This window comes from Amblyraja radiata, chromosome 26 (genome assembly GCF_010909765.2).
Source record: "Amblyraja radiata isolate CabotCenter1 chromosome 26, sAmbRad1.1.pri, whole genome shotgun sequence".
Lineage (NCBI taxonomy): Eukaryota > Metazoa > Chordata > Chondrichthyes > Rajiformes > Rajidae > Amblyraja > Amblyraja radiata.
In genome coordinates, this window is record NC_045981.1 from 759,092 (window position 1) to 781,642 (window position 22,551).

General features: G+C 42.6%; 1 protein-coding gene across 1 annotated transcript in view; it reads left to right on the forward strand.

Annotated features, from left to right (window-relative positions):
- Positions 1–22,551, forward strand: part of pik3r6 (phosphoinositide-3-kinase regulatory subunit 6) — a 57,369-nt gene that overhangs the window by 11,290 nt on the left and 23,528 nt on the right. Inside the window, exons 2-11 of the mRNA XM_033044745.1 lie at positions 10,272–10,428; positions 11,235–11,306; positions 12,840–12,947; positions 15,525–15,616; positions 16,197–16,262; positions 16,737–16,869; positions 17,985–18,054; positions 19,907–20,090; positions 21,023–21,179; positions 22,277–22,363. Coding sequence (XP_032900636.1) covers positions 10,416–10,428; positions 11,235–11,306; positions 12,840–12,947; positions 15,525–15,616; positions 16,197–16,262; positions 16,737–16,869; positions 17,985–18,054; positions 19,907–20,090; positions 21,023–21,179; positions 22,277–22,363 — 982 coding nt within the window. The 5' untranslated portion in view covers positions 10,272–10,415. The remainder of the gene's footprint in view (positions 1–10,271; positions 10,429–11,234; positions 11,307–12,839; positions 12,948–15,524; positions 15,617–16,196; positions 16,263–16,736; positions 16,870–17,984; positions 18,055–19,906; positions 20,091–21,022; positions 21,180–22,276; positions 22,364–22,551) is intronic.

Sequence of the window (22,551 nt, forward strand, 5' to 3'; positions counted from 1 at the left end):
CCTTCATCATTTTATATAGGTCTAGGGGATGTTTCATAAAACCATAGAAGACCTTTAACTCTAACATACTTGGAATGAAGAAAAGTGGTTGTCAGTTCAGCAACCTTTTCAGGATACTTGGCCTATGTGGTTTAAATGTAGGGGTTTTTTTCCGCAATTTCCGCTTCCTTTCATTTGTCAGATGTTTTCTCTGAAATGATTTCAAAACCAAGCATAAACAATCAAGATGGGTAGTTCATTGAGTTGCAATCTGAATCGTGGGGGTGAGGCTGGCTCTGTCCAACATTACAGAGTAAGGGTGACACAAGACAACAGAGATGTGTAAAGGCGTAACAATATTAAATTGCAACACAAACTAGTGTCTCGGCTTGCCAAGTCCATGTTAGTTTGTGTCCTCCCTTGTGACCAAATAATATGCAGATAAATATTTTAAATTCTAAAGTGAATGAAAGCAGAACACTGTGTGGGAAAGATGATACTAGGGCGATATGTACAAGTGTGTTAGGGACAAAAAAGACAAAAAGTGCTGGAGTAACTTCGGGTCAGGTCGCACCTCTGCCGAACATGGTCAGGTGACTTTCTGATCCGGGAAAGTCTTCAGCCTTTGAGGCCATATACAGAGCATTTTGTTCAGTGTTGTTTATAGGTAAGATGTTGTCAAGCTGGAAAGGGTGCAGAGAAGATTTACGAGAATGTTGCCAGGACTCGAGAGCCTGAGCTATAGGGAGAGGTTGGGCAGGCTAGGTAAATTTCACCAACCCAGGGGGTAAATTTGTTGATTCTGGATTTGTACATATTTTTTCACATTGACTGATTGTGTTTGGTTCTGGTATACCGGTATCTGTTCATCATTAGTTGTTCATAAATAAGTGAAATAACATTATTATGTGCTATTAAAGTTGCCAGGGGTAAACGGGACAAAAAAAGGTTGGGAACCCCTGGATTAAGACAACTAATGACTAAAACTAAATAACACAGGGAACATACATCTTGAACTTGAGCTCATTACAAGGGAGTGTCGGCATCATACAATATTGACTGGGAAACTAATTAGCTTGTGAGACTGTAATTTGTCACCCTACGATTCTCTGCACGGAGGCAGCAGGTATTGCCTTTTCATCATTCCTTGCTCCCAAGCTTATAACATCAGTGTAAAGTAACTGGAGAAAAATATTCATTCAGGCATCTTAGTTGAACTTCTAGCTTTCATTTATTTGTGAGAGTCAAACCATTAAGGCACAATAATGGCTATTGGACAACAATTTCATTTCTATGGCAACAGGCATTGAGAAGCCCAAAATAGTTGTAGCCTCCTGATTGAGAAATAATTGGTTTCTCCTGCCTTCTGGGACCTTTGTACGTTCCTTAATGTAACCGTTGTCTGTTGTTATCTGCAGGATTTTATGGACAGCTCTGGGACTTTCATGGTCAGATGCCTTTGTGAGAGCAGGAGAATATGCCAATCAGTGGCATGGTGGCACAGTGCTAGAGTTGCTGCCTTAGGGTGCCTGAGACCTGGGTTCGATCCCGACCTCAGGTGCTGTCTGTGTGGAGTTTGTACGTTCTCCCAGTGTACATGTGGGTTTTCTCCGGGGTCTCTAGTTTCCTCCCACACTCCAAATACGTACAGGTTTGTAGGTTAATTGGATTGGTAAAATTGTAATTTGCTCTAGTGTGCGTAGGATGGTGTAAATATGCGGGGATCGCTGGTCACACGGTCTCAGTGGACGGATGGGTCTGTTTCTGCGCTGTACCTCTAAACTGAAAAAACAAAATAAACTAAATAATCCGTACCCCCCCCCCCCCCCCCCACCACCAAGTGTTTCGCTGTGACTGCCTTTATCTTTCCCAGGGTAAAGGGAAAAAGTAGACAGCATAGACAAGGTGAGGAGGGAGAGAGTTGAAAGGGATCTCAGGGGCAACTTTTTCAATTAGTGAGTAGTCCTTATTTGTAATGAGCTGCCAGAGGAACCTGTAGAAGTGGTTACAATTACAACTTTTGAAAGACATTTGGGCAGCAGATCTATGGGCAGCACTGCCAGGTAGAGGCTCAACATCTGTGCTGGCTTTTGTTTGAGGTCTGAAAATAGACAATGACACCAGGAGCAATGCTGTGAAATAGTGACATCCACAAGTATATACGCACAGGACCGAGGGTTAATATCTAATCTGAAAGATATGGTTTCTGACAAATGAAGTTTCGCCTCAGCGCAGATCTCAGCCCAGATAATGGTCACAGTGGTGACAAACGCATAACTTTCTGACATCTGAGAATGCAACAATATCTAAGCAAAGCTGACACATCAAATGTGCAATTTTACAGTTAACATTCCACAAACCTATATGTATTTTTCTTTAAACTTCATCCTGCTCCATCACCAAATGGCCCCATTTGTGTTCCCACCATCCCAACTCGTCCAGTTGCAAAATTTTAATTTCAATTTGTCTCCTTTTTTATTGTTAATTATGAAGTGACAAACTGCCAGGGATTATTCCGGATTTAAACTAAGTTGTTCTCTGGTAGGAACGGTGAGTCTGCATCGATGGCTAATTAATAAGAGTAAAAAAATCAAACGTTTTTCCAAATCCTGGGATGTGATGGTTTACAGAAGGGAACACGTTGGTTTTGCTCAGATTTTGGGGAGTATTTTTACTCTGCACAGGGGAAGTGGTTTTTGCCCACACAGCATTAGTAAATCGGTATTCCATTGGCAGGCGGTTAAAGCCAACTTGACTCATGACCAAAGCTTCCCCATTCTGTATTCCGACATACGTCAAGAGTGTTTTATTGTCATATGTCCCGAAACAGAACATTGAATTCTTGCTTCCAACTGTGTAACAGATATGTAAACATAGTAAACAATTATAATAAATTCAATATATATGTATGTGAGGGTGCACACACACACACACACACACACACACACACACACACACACACACACACACACACAGTTTATGTAGCTCAGAGCTTATTTGGAGGTTGTAGTGTTTGATAGCCTGATGGTTGTAGGGAAGAAGCTACTCCTGAATCTGGACGTTACAGTTTTCAGGCTCCTATACCCTCTTCCTGATACCAGGAGTGAAATGAGATTATGGCCAGGGTGGTGTGGGTTAATGGAATGGACCTGGTATTATGGAGTAGACTTATCAAGTGTACTGTATAGTAGACTATATAAAGTAGACTGGAACACACAGTGCTGGAATAACTCAGCTGGTCATGCAACATCTCTGGAGAACATGGATAGGTGACGTTTCAGGTCAGGACCCTTCTTCGGAATCATTGTAGTGGCGGGAGGAGGGGGGGGGGGGGATGGGGGGGGTAGAAAGCTAGAAGAGGGAGAGAGACTGAGATTTATTGTATTACTGGACTATTCCAAATGCGCCCGTTCTTTTCTTGGCCCCAAAACATTGTTTTATGTTGGCAACAGTTGAAAGTAAATGAAGAATATAGAATGGTGTTGTGTTTGAATTGGTGTAGAAAATGCACAGCTATTACATTGAGCCAAATGAACTTGCATTAGATGTAGAGGAAGTTGCTCAGTTAACTTGCACAGCTGGGTGATGGAGAATCAGATCTTTGTTGCCCATTTAATACTGATTTTGAAGCAATGTTGTTTCTCGTAGAGCAGTAGCTATTGAATTGTTGGATGTGTTTGGGATTTGAGAATTTAATTTGGACTCTGGATATGGAGAAGCTGAGGATTTTTTGGATAGGCTAGAAGGTGGGAATATAGCCAAGGATCCTATTGGAAATGAGCAGGTTGAATGTTGCTGCAAGCTTGAGACATACTTCACGCTCCTGCTCTTATTCCTTATGTTCTCAGATAAACTATCGTGTACTATTTCAGGTGATCAAAATATATATCATAGAATGATGCACAGAGGAACAGGACCTTCTTTGCTGAAAATGATGCCGTTAAACTAATCTAACCTGCCTGCATGTGGTCTATATCCCTCCATGCTGTGAACATCCATGTGCTTATCTGAAAGCTTCAATGCCACTATCATATCTGCCTCCACCACCATCCCTGGCAGCGCGTTCCAGGCACATAGAAACATAGAAACATAGAAAGTAGGTGCGAGAGTAGACCACCAGGTCCGTCGAGCCCGCACCGCCATTCGCTCATGGCTGAACACTAAACAGACACACTTACCCACAAACAGTAGACACAAGACACAGAACACAAGACACTACCCTTCCCTTTATACCGCTATCACCCCTCTCCACCCCAAAAACCTCGTGATCTCCTGGGGGAGGCAAAAAACCGGATAAAAACCCAGGTCCAATTCGGGAAAAAAATCCGGGAAATTCCTCTCCGACCCCAATCTAGGCGATCGACACTTGTCCAGGAGATCACTCAGGTCTTACTATACTAACCATACCTAGGTCCATATCCCTGCCCTCTCCCCGTAGCCCCTTATCCCCTTGGCAGCTAAAAAACCATCTATTTTAGTCTTAAATATATTTAAAGTTTCTGCTTCCACTGCTCCCTGGGGCAGTGAATTCCATAAATTAACCACCCTCTGGGTGAAGAAGTTCTTCCTCATCTCAGTTTTAAAAGAGCCCCCCCTTATTCTGCAACTATGTCCCCTAGTTCTAGTTTCCCCGATCATTGGGAACATCCTCGGTGCATCCACCCGATCAAGGCCCCTCACGATCTTATATGTTTCAATGAGATCGCCTCTCATTCTTCTAAACTCCAAAGAGTAGAGTTCCAGCCTACTTAACCTTTCCTCATATGTCAATCCCCTCATTGCAGGAATTAATCTTGTAAACCTTCGCTGCACTGCCTCCAGGGCTAGTACATCCTTTCTTAAGTATGGACCCCAGAACTGTACACAGTATTCCAAATGTGGTCTCACTAATACTGTGTACAGCTGCAGCAAGACCTCCGTGTTTTTATACTCAATCCCCCTAGCAATAAAGGCCAAAACTCCATTGGCCTTCCTGATTGCTTGCTGCACCTGCATACTAACTTTTAGTGATTCATGTACTAATACCCCTAGATCCCTTTGCGTTGCATTACAACGCAGCTCCTCCTCATTTAGAAAATAACTTGCCCTATCATTTTTTTTCCCAAAGTGAATGACTTCACATTTATTAGTATTAAACTTCATCTGCCAAGTTGTTGCCCACTCACCTAGCTTATCTATATCCTTTTGCAGACTCTTCCTATCCTCCTCATCCCCTACTTTTCCTCCCATTTTTGTATCGTCCGCAAATTTTGATATATTACACTTGGTTCCCTCCTCCAAATCATTTATATAAATTGTGAACAACTGGGGTCCCAGCACCAACCCTTGCGGAACCCCGCTAGTTACCGGTTGCCATCCCGAGTATGAACCATTTATCCCCACTCTCTGCTTCCTATTTGTTAGCCAATCCTCTACCCATGCTAATATATTACCCCCAATTCCATAATTTTTTATTTTTAGCAATAGTCTCTTATGTGGCACCTTGTCAAAAGCCTTTTGGAAGTCCAAGTATACCACATCCACCGGTTCCCCTTTATCCACCCGGGTTGTTACTTCCTCAAAGAATTCGAGCAGATTCGTTAAACAGGACTTCCCCTTCACAAAACCATGCTGGTTCTGTCCGATGAAGTCATGTTTATCCAAGTGCCCCGTTAGTGTTTCTTTAATAATTGTCTCTAACATTTTACCCACCACCGATGTTAGACTAACCGGTCTATAGTTACCCGCTTTCTGTTTACTTCCTTTTTTAAATATAGGTGTTACATTGGCCATTTTCCAATCCACTGGGACCGTTCCTGCCTCCAGGGAGTTTTGGAAAATTATCACCAATGCATCCACAATCCCCACCGCTATCTCCCTCAAGACCCTTGGATGTAATCCATCAGGCCCAGGGGATTTATCCTCCTTCAGTCTCATTAATTTCCCTAATACCACCTCCTTGGTGATCTTAATAGTATTTAGCTCCTCCATTCCTACCGCCCCCTGTTTATCCAACGTTGGAATATTTTTTGTGTCTTCTATGGTGAAGACTGATACAAAATACTCGTTTAATGCCTTTGCCATTTCCATGTTCCCCACCAACAACTCTCCAGTCTCACCCTCCAATGGACCAACGTTCACCTTAGCCACCCTTTTTCTTTTTATATAGCTATAAAAACTCTTACTATTAGTTTTTATGTTGTTTGCTAAATTCCTTTCATAGTCTATTTTCCCCGTCTTAATTAATCTCTTAGTTATTTTTTGCTGACCTTTAAATGCTTCCCAATCCTCTACCCTCCCACTATCTCTGGCTACCTTATATGCCCTTGCCTTCAGCCGAATACTATCCTTTATAGTTTTACTGAGCCATGGCTGACTGTTCTTACCCTTACCCCTTTTTTTCTTCATAGGGATAAATTTTTCTTGAAGGTTATACAGTAGACCCTTAAACGTACACCACTGCTCATGTACCGTCTTATTCTTGAGTCTGCTATCCCAGTCAACTTTGATCAGCTCAGTCCTCATACCTTCATAATCCCCCTTATTTAGACTAAGCACCCTAGCCTGAGTTTCAACCTGCTCCCCTTCTATTTGAATATGGAATTCGACCATATTGTGGTCAATTTTACCCTCTGTAAAATTAATATGTGCCCCATGCCTTCTTTTGGACTTTGCCCCTCTCACCTCAAAGATTCAGCCTTTGGCATTTCCATCCTGAGGAAAAAGGTTCTGAATGTCTACCTCACCTATGCCTCTCATAATCTCTCATATATGATTCTAGCAGGCTCCTTTTCCCTCCTGCTGATACCAGGATTGAAATAAGAAGGTGGCATGGTGTGGGTTAATGGAATGGCCCTGGTATAATAGACAATAGACAATAGGTGCAGGAATGGCCCTGGTATAATAGACTAGACTTGTAAAGTGTACTGTAGAGTAGACTATAGAAAGTAGACTGTGGGACACAAAGTGCTGGAGTAACTCAGCAGGTCAAGCAGCATCTCTGGAGAACATCCTCTGATGCTCCAGAGAAAAGCATCCAAGTCTGTCAAACCTCTCCTAACAGCTAATATTGTCTAATCTACACAGCATTCTGGTAAAGCTCTTCTGCAACCTCTCCAAAGCCTGCACATCCTTCCTGTAATGGGGTGGACCAGAACTGCATACAATACTCCAAGTGCAGTCTAACCTAAGTCATGTAAAGCTGCAATGTGACTTCTTGACTCTTATACTCAATGCCCCCAAACAATGAAGGCAAGCATACACCACCTTTACTACGAAGAATTGTGAAATCATACAGGATGGAGACTGATGCTTCTTGATAAGGAGGAAAACATTTGCAGTCCTCCAAAACCTGGTATGTCTTGTGTTCAGCAATGATTTAAAAAATATTAGCTAGGGCCCCAACAATCTCTCCCCTAGTCTCCCACAGTCTGTGATAAATCTCATCAGGTCCTGTGGATCTTTCCATCATTAAGCCTCCAAGGTGCACAGTGGTGAGCACATTGACACGTTGCATCATGGTCTGGTTCAGCAACTTGAACGTCCGGGAGCAGAAAAGGCTGTAAAAAGTTGTGAACTCTGCCCAGTCCATCACCAGCTCTGACCTAAATAAAGAGATTTATCGGATTTGCTGCCTCAAAAAGTCAGCCAACATCATCAGAGACCCACACCATCCTGGCCTCACACTCATTTCGCCCCTCCCATCGGGGAAATAGGTACAGGAGCCTGAAAACTGTAACGTCCAGGTTCAAGAACAGCTTCTTCCCTACAGCCATCAGGCTATTAAACACTACAACCTCATATAGCTCTGAACTACAATAGACTACTATTATTATTGTTGCACTGCTGTTTGTTTTTTGAGAGTGTGTGTGTGTATGTGTATATATACATATGGGTATGTTGTAAGCATGTGTGTGTACATATACACACTGAGCTTTTCTATCCCGTTTGTCACATCATACTATGTTTACATATCCTGTTGTGCTGCAGCAAGTAAGAATTTCATTCTTCTATCTGGGACGTATGACAATAAAACTCTCTTGACTAAACTAAAATAAACTGAGATGCTTCAAAATTGTTTCTCTGCTTGGAACAGAAATAAGGAAAATATGAGCTACTGGTCACTTCATCGATGCAGTTAGGGTTTATATTATGTGCAGCTGTAAGGAAACAACGATGAAGAGGAAACAACGATGAAGAGGAAACAATGATGAAGTGATGCAATACATTTCAGTACCACATCTGAAATGGCATTTAGTCATTGGTCCTTTCACCACTACTACAGTTAGTCACTGCTGTAACTTGGACAACACAGCAGTGACTAACTACAACACTGATTAAAGGATCGATGCCATCCATTTCATGCACTGCAATCTCCATTAAAGTGGAACAGTTTACAATGAGTGAACAGATAGTCTAGTCAACCAGTTTTCCCTTCCCATCCCACATACTGACCTTTTTGGACAGGGCCTCCTCCATTGCCAGAGTGAGACCCCAGGCAACTTAGAGGAACAGCACCTCATATTCACTTGGGTAGCTTACACTCAGTGGTATGACCGTTGAATTGTGTCATTCTCGGCAACTTCTACAGACATTCTCCTTCCCCGTCAGTTCATCAGTTCCACAGTTTACAACAATGTTTCCTTATTAACCAACAACTGGCCTATCGGGGAACCTGTCTGCTTGAAGTCAACTTTCCTGCCCTGATTTGTCTTTTTTTTCTTTTTTCTAGTTCCCCACTCCCCCACCCCCCCACTCCCCACTCCCCACTTCCCCACCCCCCACTCCCCCACTACAAACAGTCTGAAGAAGGTTTCCGACCCAAGATGTCACCTATCCGTTTTCTCTGGAGATGCTACCTGGCCTGCTGAGATGAGTTACTCCAGCAGTTTGTGACTCTCTGGTATTGCTACGTTGATTGAAGGACTCTAGGCAGTATATCCAAAGACTGTTCTTTTATATCCTGTCAAGAGAATAGCATTCATCCAAAATATAGCAGAGCGAGCCTTCCACTCCCTCAATATTGTACTGTTATAAATGAGAATTTTTGATTAAATGTCAGACATGAAACTATAACCAGCAACCGTCAAGTGATTCAGAATGTGATCTTGCTTTTCTGTTTAGTTTAGTTTATTGTTGCCACTTCTTCCGAAGTACAATGAAAGCGTTTTGTTTACGTGCTAGCCAGTCGGAGAATAGACTATAGATTACAATCAAGCGGCCCACAGTGCACAGATAATGGAGTGAGGGTTCAGCATTTAGTGCAAAGATATAACATTGAGGTCCCATAAAGTATTACACTCTGGCTAGGTGTAATATCCATATTTATATAACGTTACTTCACATTGTGAGCAATGCATTCAGAAAGCCTAGAGATGGGATATCTAAGTTGTTAAATTTATGGAGCAATAAACAGCAAAGCACACGGGATTTAATGTAAAATAGTGTATCAGATATTACATTTATGGCCGACTTTTTTTATACTTCAGGTTGTACTAGGACCATTGCACCATTCAGCTGTTTTGCATTCATTGCATCTATTGTTGAATGTCTTCTACCATGTATGATATTTACTCTGAGCTTTATATGAAACGGGGAATATCATTGCATTCTGGTGTATATGACAATAAACTAATCTGAACTATCCGTAATGTCACAGTCGTTTAATGCAGGTTGTAGCTGTTTCAGTCTCAAACAGAGCTTTGACTAAACTCGCTGCTAGCTTGGTAATATTTCTGTGTCGTGTCCAAGGTTTCTGCATTGCTGTTCATAATTCACCAGAGTAGAATTAGGCCATTCGGCCCATCGAGTCTACTGGATCGTTCAATCATGGCTGATTTATCTTTCCCTCTCAACCTCATTCTCCTGCCTTCACCCCATAAGCTTTGACACCATATAAATCAAGAACCCGCCTATCTCTGCTTTACAAATACCCAATGACTTGGCCTCCAAGGCCGTCTGTGGTAGTGAATTCAATTTTGGACTGAACGTACGCACTACCTACACCTGTGGACAAACCACATGCAAATGTGGTGCTTCCCCTTCCCCACCACCATCTTCCTGTTCCCTGTGATGATAAATTGTACAGTTGTACCGATACAGTAGACCCAGCTAAGATCTTCACTGTAACCAGGCAGTTTCAGCTACAACAATTTAACATTTTGCATGTACGTGCTCTAAAAAATATTATATTGCCACAAATATTTTACACAAAAACTGTGACGATTGAACCTAATTCTGGCGCCAACAGTTAGAATTATGTTTGATTGATATTTGCCAGAACTCTGCCAAAATATTTTCTTTTATTTTTGTAGTTTACTTGGTGACCAAACGAAGCCAACTATCGATGCCGTCAGGGTGCACTGTGCCTAATGATACCGTAATTGGGAAAGGAAGCATTTGGACCAGTTAATCTATGTTGCTGCTTGTTGGACTGAAGACACGAGCAACACTTTTACATGGAATCGAAAGGTTAGTGCGACTAAAGTTTGGCTTGAGTTGCTGGGAGGACGGTTCAGTTGCCTGAAATCCAACGATGGTGTAATATTCTCTCCACTCGCTCTCCTCACTCCTGTGCTGCTGAGTGACAACACATGTTGCAGATTCAATGATAACTTCCAACTTTGGATTGAATCTTCAAGGAGAAACGCAATTGCAGAGCTCCGGAGATCGAGCGGGGGAGAGCTTTTTCTCGTGGCTGGGATAGGTACAGGAAGGCAAAATCACTTGTCTGAGCGATTTGTCCTGAAATTTAAAGAATGACGATTTTGCTTTTCAGAAAGCGGTTTGGGTTTATAATCGTCACATGTCCACATGTAGTGCTGAAACCTTTGTTTGCATTCTATCCGATCAAATCAGATAATACCAAACATACATACAGCCAAGTTCAAGTGGAATAGAACAAAGAGGCAAAGAGTACAGAATATAGTACTCAGCTTTGTAGAGCTCCAGTTCCCAAAACAAAGTCCAATGTCCGCAATGGGGTAGAGGTGAATCGGACAGTACCTAGCTTATGAAAGGACCATTCAGAAGCCCAATAAGAGGGGAGGAAGCTATGCTATTTCTGAGTCTGGTCGTGTGCACTTTCAAGCTTCTGTCGAGAGTCGAGAGAAGATGGAATGACCGAGAGGGGACATGTCATTGATTATGTTTTCTGCTTTTCCAGGGCAGCATGAAGTTAGGAAGGGGTTAATGGAAGTAGAGCTGGTTGTGTGTTGTCTTGGTCGCTGCTTCGATGTGTGTGTGAAGGGATCATCATTGTCATTTATCTGTTGCAGTGAAGAACGCTGGGGCAATGTGGGAGAAAAAGCGTGCAGATGAGACGGGCACATTTCAAGAACGGTGCACAAGTAAGTGATTTTTATTGAAATAGTAAATGGATGCAACTCCACGGAGATGCTCTGCTTTTATATAACGTCTCAAGCCAATAGGTTGGGTTTGTGGCTGATGGTATTAAAAACAACTGAAGATTTTGAGGGATTGCGAGGGGAGGGGTGAAGGAAGGAGACTAGAGGGCATAACTTTAAGATGAGATGGCAAAGTGTAAAGGTGGGTACGGGGCAGGGGTTTTGTTTACACAGAGGATGGTGGGTGCCTGGAACGTGCTGCCAGGGGTGGTGGTTGAGGCAGAGACGATAGTGGCATTTAAGGGGCTTTAGGATTGGCACATGGATATGTGGATGATGGATGGGTGGGGATCACATGCAGGAAGATGAGTTGATCTTGGCATCATGTTCGGTACAGACATTGTGGGCTGAAGGCTCTTGTTCCTGTGCTGTACAGTTCTATGTTCTATGTTCAGATTAAGATATACAGTCAGTGTCACATAGGGAGATGGATGCAATTTGGAACAGAAAGCAGGGCAAACCAGTTTCCGTTGGGGTTCCTAAGGCCGTGGATCACAAAGTTAGTGATCAAAAGTGAAACTTTCATCGAGATTTAAGAAAGGTTTATAACATTGATTGAAGGAGCAAAGGGACATTAAATAAAGACTGGAGCACTAGAGTGAAACCCCTGTCCCACGGTACGAGTTCATTCAAGAGTTCTCCCGAGTTTGCCCTGATTCGAACTCGGAGATTTACGGTAATGGCCACTCGTCGGTACTCGGGGCTCTCGTGGACATTTTTCATCATGTTGAAAAATCTTCACAAGTCTTCCCGAGCTTACTTGCCGTTAGCGAGTATTCCCGAGTACCTGCCGTTAGCGCTAAGACACGTCCCCGAGCTCCGACGTACCCGCTACGTTCATTCTCCGTGCTTACCACGAGTTTGATTTTTTTTTTAAACTCGGGAGAGCTCTTGAATGAACTCGTACCGTGGGACAGGGCTATAAGACCACCACTCAGTCAAATTACATGATTCTAATTCTAAATTGGTGAGCAAATTGCATACTAGCGGGCCAATTAACCTGGAAACCTGCACCTCTGTAGAATGTGGGTGGAGACCGGAGCACCTGGGGGAAACCCACATCACAAGAAGAATGTGCAAACTCCACACAGACAGCACCTGAAGTCAGCATTGAACCGGGGTCTCGGGCACAGTGAGGTAGTGGCTCTACCAGCAGCTACACTTCCAATAATCTTCACAAATTGGAACGCATTATTTTAGAAACACTACGTCTATTGAATTTGTTATTTTTTGTTGCTGTTCCTCTTATTCATTTATTATTTCTTGGTGCCAATATCATATTTCTCTAATCTATATTATCTTTAGGACACTATCTAATCGGATGGGGATCTCTCATCAGATCCCTAATGAAGGGAGTTGAAATGTTGTGGTGCTCCCAGATAGTTTTCTATTGATGTACACACGACAACAAGGCAATGGGAAACGCCATGATAGAGCTTGTATTACAACGTGGGCAAATGTGTTTTGTTCCTTCAGGAGGAAGCTCCAGTGCCGAAGCCATTGCCGAAGCTGACATCAAGCACAGCGTACAGGCAATAATACGGGAACTAGACCGAACAAATCCAGCATTCCAGTGCAGTCGAGGTGGGGGAAATCAGATTGTTACACTAAAGATTAATTATTTCTAAGTTAAAATCTCACATGATTATTGAAGCTTTATCAGTCAGTTGAAAGTTTAACTAACTGCTATAAATTTATATTTGGTCACACTATTTGTTTTATGGAAAATCAATTTAATATTTGATTTGTCATTAGTTGCAGGTGCTGACTAATTTGGCAAAATTCCCTCTGCTATTCAAACATGTATATAAGAGGATTGTGTGGGAAGGAGCTGCATGTGGAACTGCATCATAGCAAAAGGATTTGAGTATAGCAGCTGGGAGGTTCTACTGCAGTTGTACAGGGTCTTGGTGAGACCACACCTGGAGTATTGCGTACGGTTTTGGTCTCCTGATCTGAGGAAAGACATTCTTGCCATAGAGGGAGTACAGAGAAGGTTCACCAGACTGATTCCTGGGATGTCAGGACTTTCATATGAAGAAAGACTGGATAGACTCGGCTTGTACTCGCTAGAATTTAGAAGATTGAGGGGGGATCTTATAGAAACTTACAAAATTCTTAAGGGGTTGGACAGGCTAGATGCAGGAAGATTGTTCCCGATGTTGGGGAAGTCCAGGACAAGGGGTCACTGTTTAAGGATAAGGGGGAAATCCGTTAGGACCGAGATGAGAAAAACATTTTTCACGCAGAGAGTGGTGAGTCTCTGGAATTCTCTGCCACAGAAGGTAGTTGAGGCCAGTTCATTGGCTATATTTAAGAGGGAGTTAGATGTGGCCCTTGTGGCTAAAGGGATCAGGGGGTATGGAGAGAAGGCAGGTACAGGATACTGAGTTGGATGATCAGCCATGATCATGTTGAATGGCGGTGCAGGCTCGAAGGGCCGAATGGCCTACTCCTGCACCTATTGTCTATGTTTCTATGTGCTGGTTAGACCGAAGATAAACACTAAAAGCTGAAGTGACTCAGCGGGTCGGGCAGCTTCTCTGGAGAAAAGGAATAGATGATGTTTCGGGTCGGGACCTTGAGATTAACTATATTAGGGGATTGCTCTATATTATATTAGGGGAGCACCTGGCAAAAACCCATGTGGTCACAGGGAGAATGTACAAACTCGATACAGACAGCACCCATAGTCAGGATCGAACCCGGGTCTCTGGCGCTGTAAGGCAACAATTCTACCGCTGCGCCACCATGCCAATGGTTTGGATGGAATTAATTAAACAGAAGTGAGAGAATTTGGAAAAACTATTTTAGATCCTACACATAGATAGGCCCTTAACCAATACGAATTAAGGGATGCTTTCCCAATTCCTCACAGCATTACAGGTATACCTTCAGCAATTCACAGTATCCTTGATCAGAGAACATAGAACAGCACAGGTTCTCTGACCCACAATGTGCCAAACATGATGCCAAGTTAAACAAATCTTCGCTGCCTGCACATGATCCATATTCCTCCATTCTGCATACATGCATAATGCCTCTCCAAAAGCCTTTTAAATGACACAGTCGTATCTGCCTCCACCACCACCCCAGCCACCCACTGCCCTCTGTGTAAAAAATAAAAATACTTGCCCTGCACATCTCCTTTAAACTTTATCCCCTTTCACCTCAAAGCTTTGTCCTCTAGTCTTTGACATTTCCACCCAGTGGGGAAAAAAGTTCAGATTATCTACTCTTCTATGCCTCTCCTTTTATATACTTCAATCAGGTCTCTCCTCTTAAAATATGATCATATAAAATAAATAAATTACATTCAATTTCACCTCATTACATTTTGATACTCGAGTACAAATTGGCTCATTAGTACCAGAATCATTCCATACATGCAGTGTCTTGACAATGATTCTAGTTTCATATCAGTGTAAAACAAACTGCAGAATGTTAGGCAAAACAACACAGTTATTGTGAGCAGTGAGGCAGATACGACAGTTATTGTTCTGTTATTTTACGGTTCCGTTTTAAACTATTGATATTTTTTTCTTCGTTATAAACAAAGTTGTTTTTCTTTTTTATTGCATGTAATTTTTTAAAATTCAGACTTTTATGTATAAAACTTTGAAACGTTCTTCGATTGCATACATTTAAACATGCTGGATACAATTAGCTTGATCAAAGCCATATGACTCGAGGGACGTCACAGTGGTGCAGCGGTAGAGTTGCTACCTTACAGCGCCAAATACCCGGGTTCGTTCCTGACTCTGGGTGCTGTCTGTAGGGAGTTTGTACGTTCTCCCTGTGACCTGGGTGGATTTTCTCTGGATGCTCCAGTTCCTCTCAAATTCCAAAGACCTACAGGTTTGATTGACCGGTAAAATAGCAAATCATCCCTAGCGTGTGTGTGTTAGTGTTAGTGTGCAGGGGTTGCTGGTCAGCACAGACTTGATGGGCCAAAGGGCCTATTCCTGCACTGTATCTCTAAACTAATCTACAGTTTTCTTCATTAAAGAGATAAGATGTGATCTGAGTTTCACACTTTCCTGGGAAACTTGATTGGTTTTGCTGATTTCTGCTATTTTTGTTTTCTTTAATAGGAACTGAGATACAGAAATATTTATTTCAATTCTGACATTCATCAGATCCTTTCTTTCCTTCCCACAGGGATGTTTAGGTGGACATTGCATAAGAAGACTGAACGAGACCCGAACAACAGCAAATATCTGGTTAATATTCTAATGGGTGAACTGGAGCTGGTGAGAAACTATATGAAATAAAAGGGTCAATGGTTACGAAGACTGATAACTGATATTGCATGATGTTGATTCGTTAATTGCCTCTCACTTCATGCAGCAGGCTATGCCTGCACTCTCTCGTCAACATCTACACCCACCCACAATTGTCAGTGCTATTAATGAAGCCAGTCTTTAGTTTAGGGATGCAGCTTAGAAACAGGCTCTTTTCACCACCGAGTCTGCACTGACCAGCAATCACCTCTACACTCGTTCTATCCTACACACTGGGGACAATTTACAGAAGCCACTTAACCTACACATTTGGAATGTGGGAGGAAACCAGACCACCCGGAGAAAACCCACTCGGTCCACTTCAGGGAGAACGGCCAAACTCCGTGCTTACGACACCCATAGTCAGGATCAAAGCCGGGTCTCTGGAGCAGTGAGGCAGCAGTTCTACCAGCTGTGCCACTGTGCCACCTCTGTTCTCAACAGTATTATTTTCTGAATGAATGTATATGAGGTTCATTCTGTCTGTTATTGAACTGATACTTCAGTATTGATTTTTGAATCAAAATGACTGGAGTTTTTTTTCTATTAGGCAAAAGATGACAATAAGCACTACATTTTACCGTTACTGAACACCCTAATGTATGCGATTATTCAGGTGGGTACAGAAAGGCAAGGGTGAGTATTTGTTTGCAGAGTAAGAGAAACAGAGATATTTAACTTTATATCATTTAGCTTTTAGCATTTATGTTTATTTGAAACATTAGTGGTGCCTCCATGCACCTTGCTGTCCACTTTAGATGCTCCTTGCTATCCCCTTACTATAAATAATCCAGCTTTACCCTTATAGTTCTCCTTTGGATTCCTTGAATCTTGTCGTTGACAAGGCCAACTCTACAATATACTGACTTTAAGACTGCTTTAGAGATACAGTATAGAAACAGGCTCTCCGGCTCCCCGAGTCCATGCCGACCTGCGATCACCCCGTACACTAGCACTATCTTCCACAGTAGGGACAATTATCATGAACTAATATCTTTACATATTTGTTGTGTTGCTGCAAGTTAAATTTCCATTGTTCAATTTTGCGACGTATGACAATAAAACACTCTTGACTCATGATCTTTTCCAGGCTGCGTACATTCCTGATAATCTTTACGAAAAAGCATATACATTTTGCAAAGGTCTCCTCTCCTTACCGAAGCCCTACTGCACAATCGGCCATCAATATGCAGTCATGTTAAAGGCAGAGAGAAAAGCACCAGGTATGTGAATACAATCTAAATAAATGCTTAAACCCACTTGATCTCCCGGTTGTTAGACACTTTAAATCCCTCTCCCATTCCCATACCGACCTTTCTGTCCTGGGCCACCTCCATTGTCAGAGTGAGGCCCAAAGCAAATTGGAGGAACAGCCCCGCATGGTTTGCTTGGGAAGGTTACACCCCAGCGGTATGAATATTGCCTTCTCTAACTCCAAATAACACCTGCCTTCCCTTTCTCTCCATCCCTCCCCCCTCCTAGTTCTGTGACCAGTCTGACTGTCCCCCTGGTTAAAGCTTATCTCTGTATGCCTCGTTGTCACCTTCTCCCAGCTAACAATGATCTATTCTACCTTTTCCTTGATTTACATCTTCTCTTTCATGTCTTGTTTTCACCCCTTATCCTTCCTTATCTCTGTGTCTCCCTCTCTACTGACTCTCAGTCTGAAGAAGGGTCTCGACTGGAAATGTTGCCCTTCCTTCTATCCAGAGATGCTGCCTTGTTCCACTGAGTTGCTCCAGCATTTAATGTCTCTCTTTGACTGAACCTTGCATGATGTTTAATGGTGCAGTGTCGAGGGTCCATGTATCATCATTGCTTTATCAATTACCTTTGCTGTATTTTAAGTGTAGCAATGGGGATGTTTGCAGAAGATTGCATGATATTCTGTTCCATTCACAACGTCCCAGGTCATGAAGCAATTCACTGCCCCGGAAAGGGAGTTGGGGACATCTGGGTCAATAAGGCAGAAACTCTTTGTTGCACCACTGTACTAGAGTCATACAGTTTGGAAACAGGCCCTTTGGCTCAACTTGCCTACACCGACCCACATGTTGTAAAATGTTAATCAATCAAATAAGTTCCCATCGTGAATTGCATCAATGATGAAAGTGCGTTTGTTAGAAATTGTGCTATTTCTCAAGCAAATTAAGATTGATTTGACGAGTGGTGATTTGTTATTATGAAAGATGTCTGAGAATTCATAGTCTTTACTAAATATGATATCACAAACTGTTATGGACAGAAAGGATTGGAATAAAATGGATTTATGATGGATCTAAATGTGTACCAGCGATAATTACATTTAATAATCCAATTAAAGCCTATTTTATTGCAGGTCTTTTATACCAAAGGCTCGTTATTTCCGAGCATGGGCTCAAAAATGACACATTTTCACACCGAGATAAGTAAGTGGAATGGAATCAAATAAATCATAAATTAATAAGGTGATAATTTAAAATGTTAGTTACCGTTAATTATCCAGAGCATTCGAGGATTAACAATCACGAGACCCGAGCTCACATTCCACCATTGTAACTACAAAACATAAATGCAATGAATTAACGGCACTTTGGACAACAGCAGCTCGCGTTGGTCGTAATGACCACAACAAATAAATACTGGAATATTCTTGTAAAAACCCTCTGTTTCACCGATATCATTCAGGTTAGGAAATCCGCCATCTCTACCTGGTCTGGCCTATGTATGGCCCAAGGTCCACAACGTTGGGGCCACAGTGGTAAAGCTGCCTCCCAGCACCAGAGACCCAGGTTCGATCCTGTTGGACCTGTCAGTGTGGAGTTTGCACGTTTCTCCTAGATCCTGTGGGTTATTCATGTAGAGTCTTTAGAGATGCTGCATTCAACGTGGAGCTTTCTTAAAGAAAACGCGTCCACAGCCTCAGTTAGTTGTTGCTAGTTTTGCAACATTCTGCATGGAGATCTAATGCCACACTCGTGAGTCTCCAAGGCACCCTCTGTGAAAATCAAGGTCTCATTGACTCTCATCATCCTTGCCTTGGAACTTGCCAACAGTCCTGACATCCCTGAGGTGTAGGCAACCATTGACTGCACATGTGCTTATGAGGGATCCCCTGAAGAACTCTCACCTTCTCATCACCAGAAGAGGTTTCAATTTCCTTGAGTCATGGAAACATGCCCTTTGGCCCAACCTACCCACGCTAACCAACATGTCCCATCTACACTAGTCCCACCTGCCTACATTTGGCCCATATCCCTCAAGTTATTTTTCTGTTCCTGTGCAATGGAAGTTTGTGGATCATAAAGAATTTCCTCATGGAGTATGTGCTGCTTCTGGAAAGCACACACTTGGCTCCACTCCTTCGAAGGAAGTTTAGAGATAGCCTAGAGATGGAAACAGGCACTTCTGCCCACCGAATCTGCACCAAGCATTCATCAAATGTTCATCATACTTGTTCCATGTTATCCCATTTTCCCATCCATTCCCTACACACTAGGGGCAATTTACGGAGGCCAATTAACCTACCAACCCGCACATCTTTGGGATGTGGGAGGAAACCAGAACACCCAGAGGAAACCCTGGGAGAAGTTCTGCAAACTCCACACAGACTGCACCCAAGGTCAGGATCAAACCCGGCTCTCTGGCATTGAGCCAGCAGCTCTACAAGCTGCGCCACTGTGGCATAAATGTACAAGACATGGGAGCAGATTTAGGCCATTCAGACCATCAAGTGTAATCTATTGTTCCAACTCTCCCCATTCTATTGCCTTCTCACTATAACCTTTATGAGTGAAGAACCTAACAACCTTCATTCCAAAAATACCCAATGTCATCACCTGCACCACTGTCTTGGCAATGAATTCCACAGATTCACCACCCTCAGACTAAAGAAATCTCATCTCTATTATAAAGGAATGTCCTTTTATTCTAAGGCTGTGCCCTCTGGTTCTAGACTCTTCCATTACTGGAAACATCCTTTCCACATTCACGCAATAATGGCCTTTCATTATCGTAGGTTTCAATGTGAGCCCCACCTCATCCTTCCAAACTCCTGTGAGTACAGTCCCAGAGCTTTCAAATGCTACATACATTAACCCAATCCTTCCCGGCATCATTCTTGTAAACCTCTAGACCTGTGGACCCTCTCCAATGCCAGCACATCCTTCCTCAGATATGGGGCCCAAAACTGCCCGCAATATTCCAAATGTAGCCCCACCAGCACCTTGTAAAGAAATGGTTAAAATTCTTTGATAAAATAGATGAACTTTTCTTTGTCAGGATTTTCATCTTTGCTGATCCCGACCTTATCTCTGAAGAAGTCATCAACGCTCTTCGCCATGAGATTCACTCTGTGAGTCTAAATGATACATCTGCTCTTTATATGTGTCACATTATTAAGCACAGCATCCAAGCAACACTGGGAGAGAACTGCAACATCAGTAACTTGGATGTAGCATTACAGGTAACCAAGATGGTCAATTAAATCATGGTATTCGGCAGGTGTGGGGGCAGCACAGTGGTGCAGTGGTAGAGTTGCTGCCTTACAGCGCTAGAGACCCAGGTTCGATCCTGACAATGGGTGGTGTCTGCATGGGGTTTGTACGTTCTCCCTGTCACCTGCGTGGGTTTTCTCCGGTTTCCTCCCACACTCTAAAGACGTACAGGTTTGTAGGCTAATTGGCTTGGTAAAATTGTCCCTAGCGCATGTAGGAGATAGTGTTAGTGTGCGGGGATCGCTGGTCAGCATGGACTCGGTGGGCAGAAGGGCCTGTTTCTCTAAACTAAGTTAAACTGAATCTGTGGAATTCTTTGCCACAGAAGCCTGTGGAGGCAAAGTCAGCAGATATATTTAAGGCAGAGATAGATAGATAGATTCTTGATTAGTACAGGTGTCAGAGGTTATGGGGGAAAAGGCAGGAAAATGGGGTTAGGAGGGAGAGATAAATCAGCCATGATTGAATGGTGGGGTACACTTGATGGCCCGAATGGCCTAATTGTACTGCTATCTCTTATGATGATCTAAACTAAACTAAGATGCTGCGTCACGGTTAACTCACACGAACCACGCTATAATTAAATTGTCAGGTAATGGTGTGGGTTTTTTTTGAGAAGGTCACGCATCTCTTTATTCATCATCGATGTTCACACTTCGAGTGGTGTGGAAGAATTCAGAGTTATTTCCTCCACTTTGTGGGCATTGATTGATTCACAGTAAGGAGGAGGAGCAAGATGCCTGTTACCTGCACCATTCATTGAAACGAGACTTAAATCCTTACGACTTCACGCAAGCTTATTGCGCCAGTTAATTTTTCGAATGCTGCATTTGGAAGGTTGTTGTTATTGAAAGAGGTATATGTCATGACGCCACTAATTACTGCTAGTATTGCTTCACAGAATAAAGCCTACAATGTGATCGAGCACTATTTCCAGGAAGTGGTTGCTATCACAGAACAATCATATTATTCTTCAGAGGACATTGCTGTAGCCCACAGGAAGCACAGTAGCAAGTTGCAAGAAATCTACAACATAATAACTAGCCCTGCACAACAAGGTAGGTTAGGACCGATGGTTATTCTGTTTACTGGATGTATTCAAGAGAGAGTTAGATTTAGCTTTTAGGGCCAATGGAATCAAGGGATATGGGGGAAAAAGCAGGAATGGGGTACTGATTTTAGATGATCCGCCATGATCATGTTGACTGGCGGTGCTGGCTAGAAGGGCTGAATGGCCTACTCCTGTACCTATTTAGCTATGTGTTTATGTATTCTATGTTATACGAAGGTTACAATTCATAAATATTCATTCATAATGTGCATGCTCGCATTAGCATGAATAGTGTTTCAAAGATATCAGGCCAAAACCTTCATTGGTCGCTGGGCCATTTAAATTCAGCTTGTTAAAATAATTGAGAACAAAAGGCTTATTTCAAAAGCAGTGACAGACTGTGTCCAAGGTGGCGTGAAAACTCAGCCAGCTCCCCAAAGATCTGTCATGCTTACTGGATCTCCCACTTTAACTCTTCTTTCCTTTCCCATACTGACCTTTTTGTCCTGGGCCTTCTCCACTGACAGAGTGAGGCCACACCCAAATTGGAGGAGAAGCACCTCCAACTCCACAGTATGAACATTGAATTCTCTAATTTTAGGTAACTTATCTACAGGCACTCGCCTTTCCCCCCCCACCCACTCACCCTTCCTCCATTAAAAGTCGGTTAACCAGTACCACAGTACCCTCTTGGGATCACACTGTCCCCAGCCGACAAACATCCTATCAGAACCACACTACCTCAGGTCAACTGTTGCCGGGCCTGATCTGGCCTGGTCTTTTCTTGCTTCCAATTCCTCCCCACGACAATTAGTCTGAAGAAGGATCCCGACACAAAACATTTATCTTGGGCATCATGTTCGGCATGTATAAAGGGCCAGTTTCTCTTCTGTATGATTATATATCCCATTTATGAACGCATCTTGCCCATGGATTAAAAGTAGGTGTGGTCATTTAATTCCACTGTTAAATTTCATACAATCATCACATCTTGGTAGAATTTTATATAATGTAATTTAACAGCACAATTAACTATGCAAAAATCACAAAGGGGTTGAAAATGGTTTTGTTGGAACATTGAGAACTGAGAGAATTTTCTTTTAGTGACTCCTTCCAGTGAAGGTCTCCAGAACATTCCACTGCCAAATCCAGATATCAGTTTTTTTATGTGGAAAGATGACGACCTCCTTTGTGAGTATATTTTGGTTTGATATCAAAATGTCTTTATGGGCCGAATATATAAAGGTAAAAACAAATGATGTTGTACTATTATCAAAACGAATGTGAGCCACTTCCAAATGCACCAATGCTTTGGTTCAGTTTATAGATGCATCATGGAAATAGGCCCTTCGGCCCACCGTCCACAAAGTTCCTTTAGT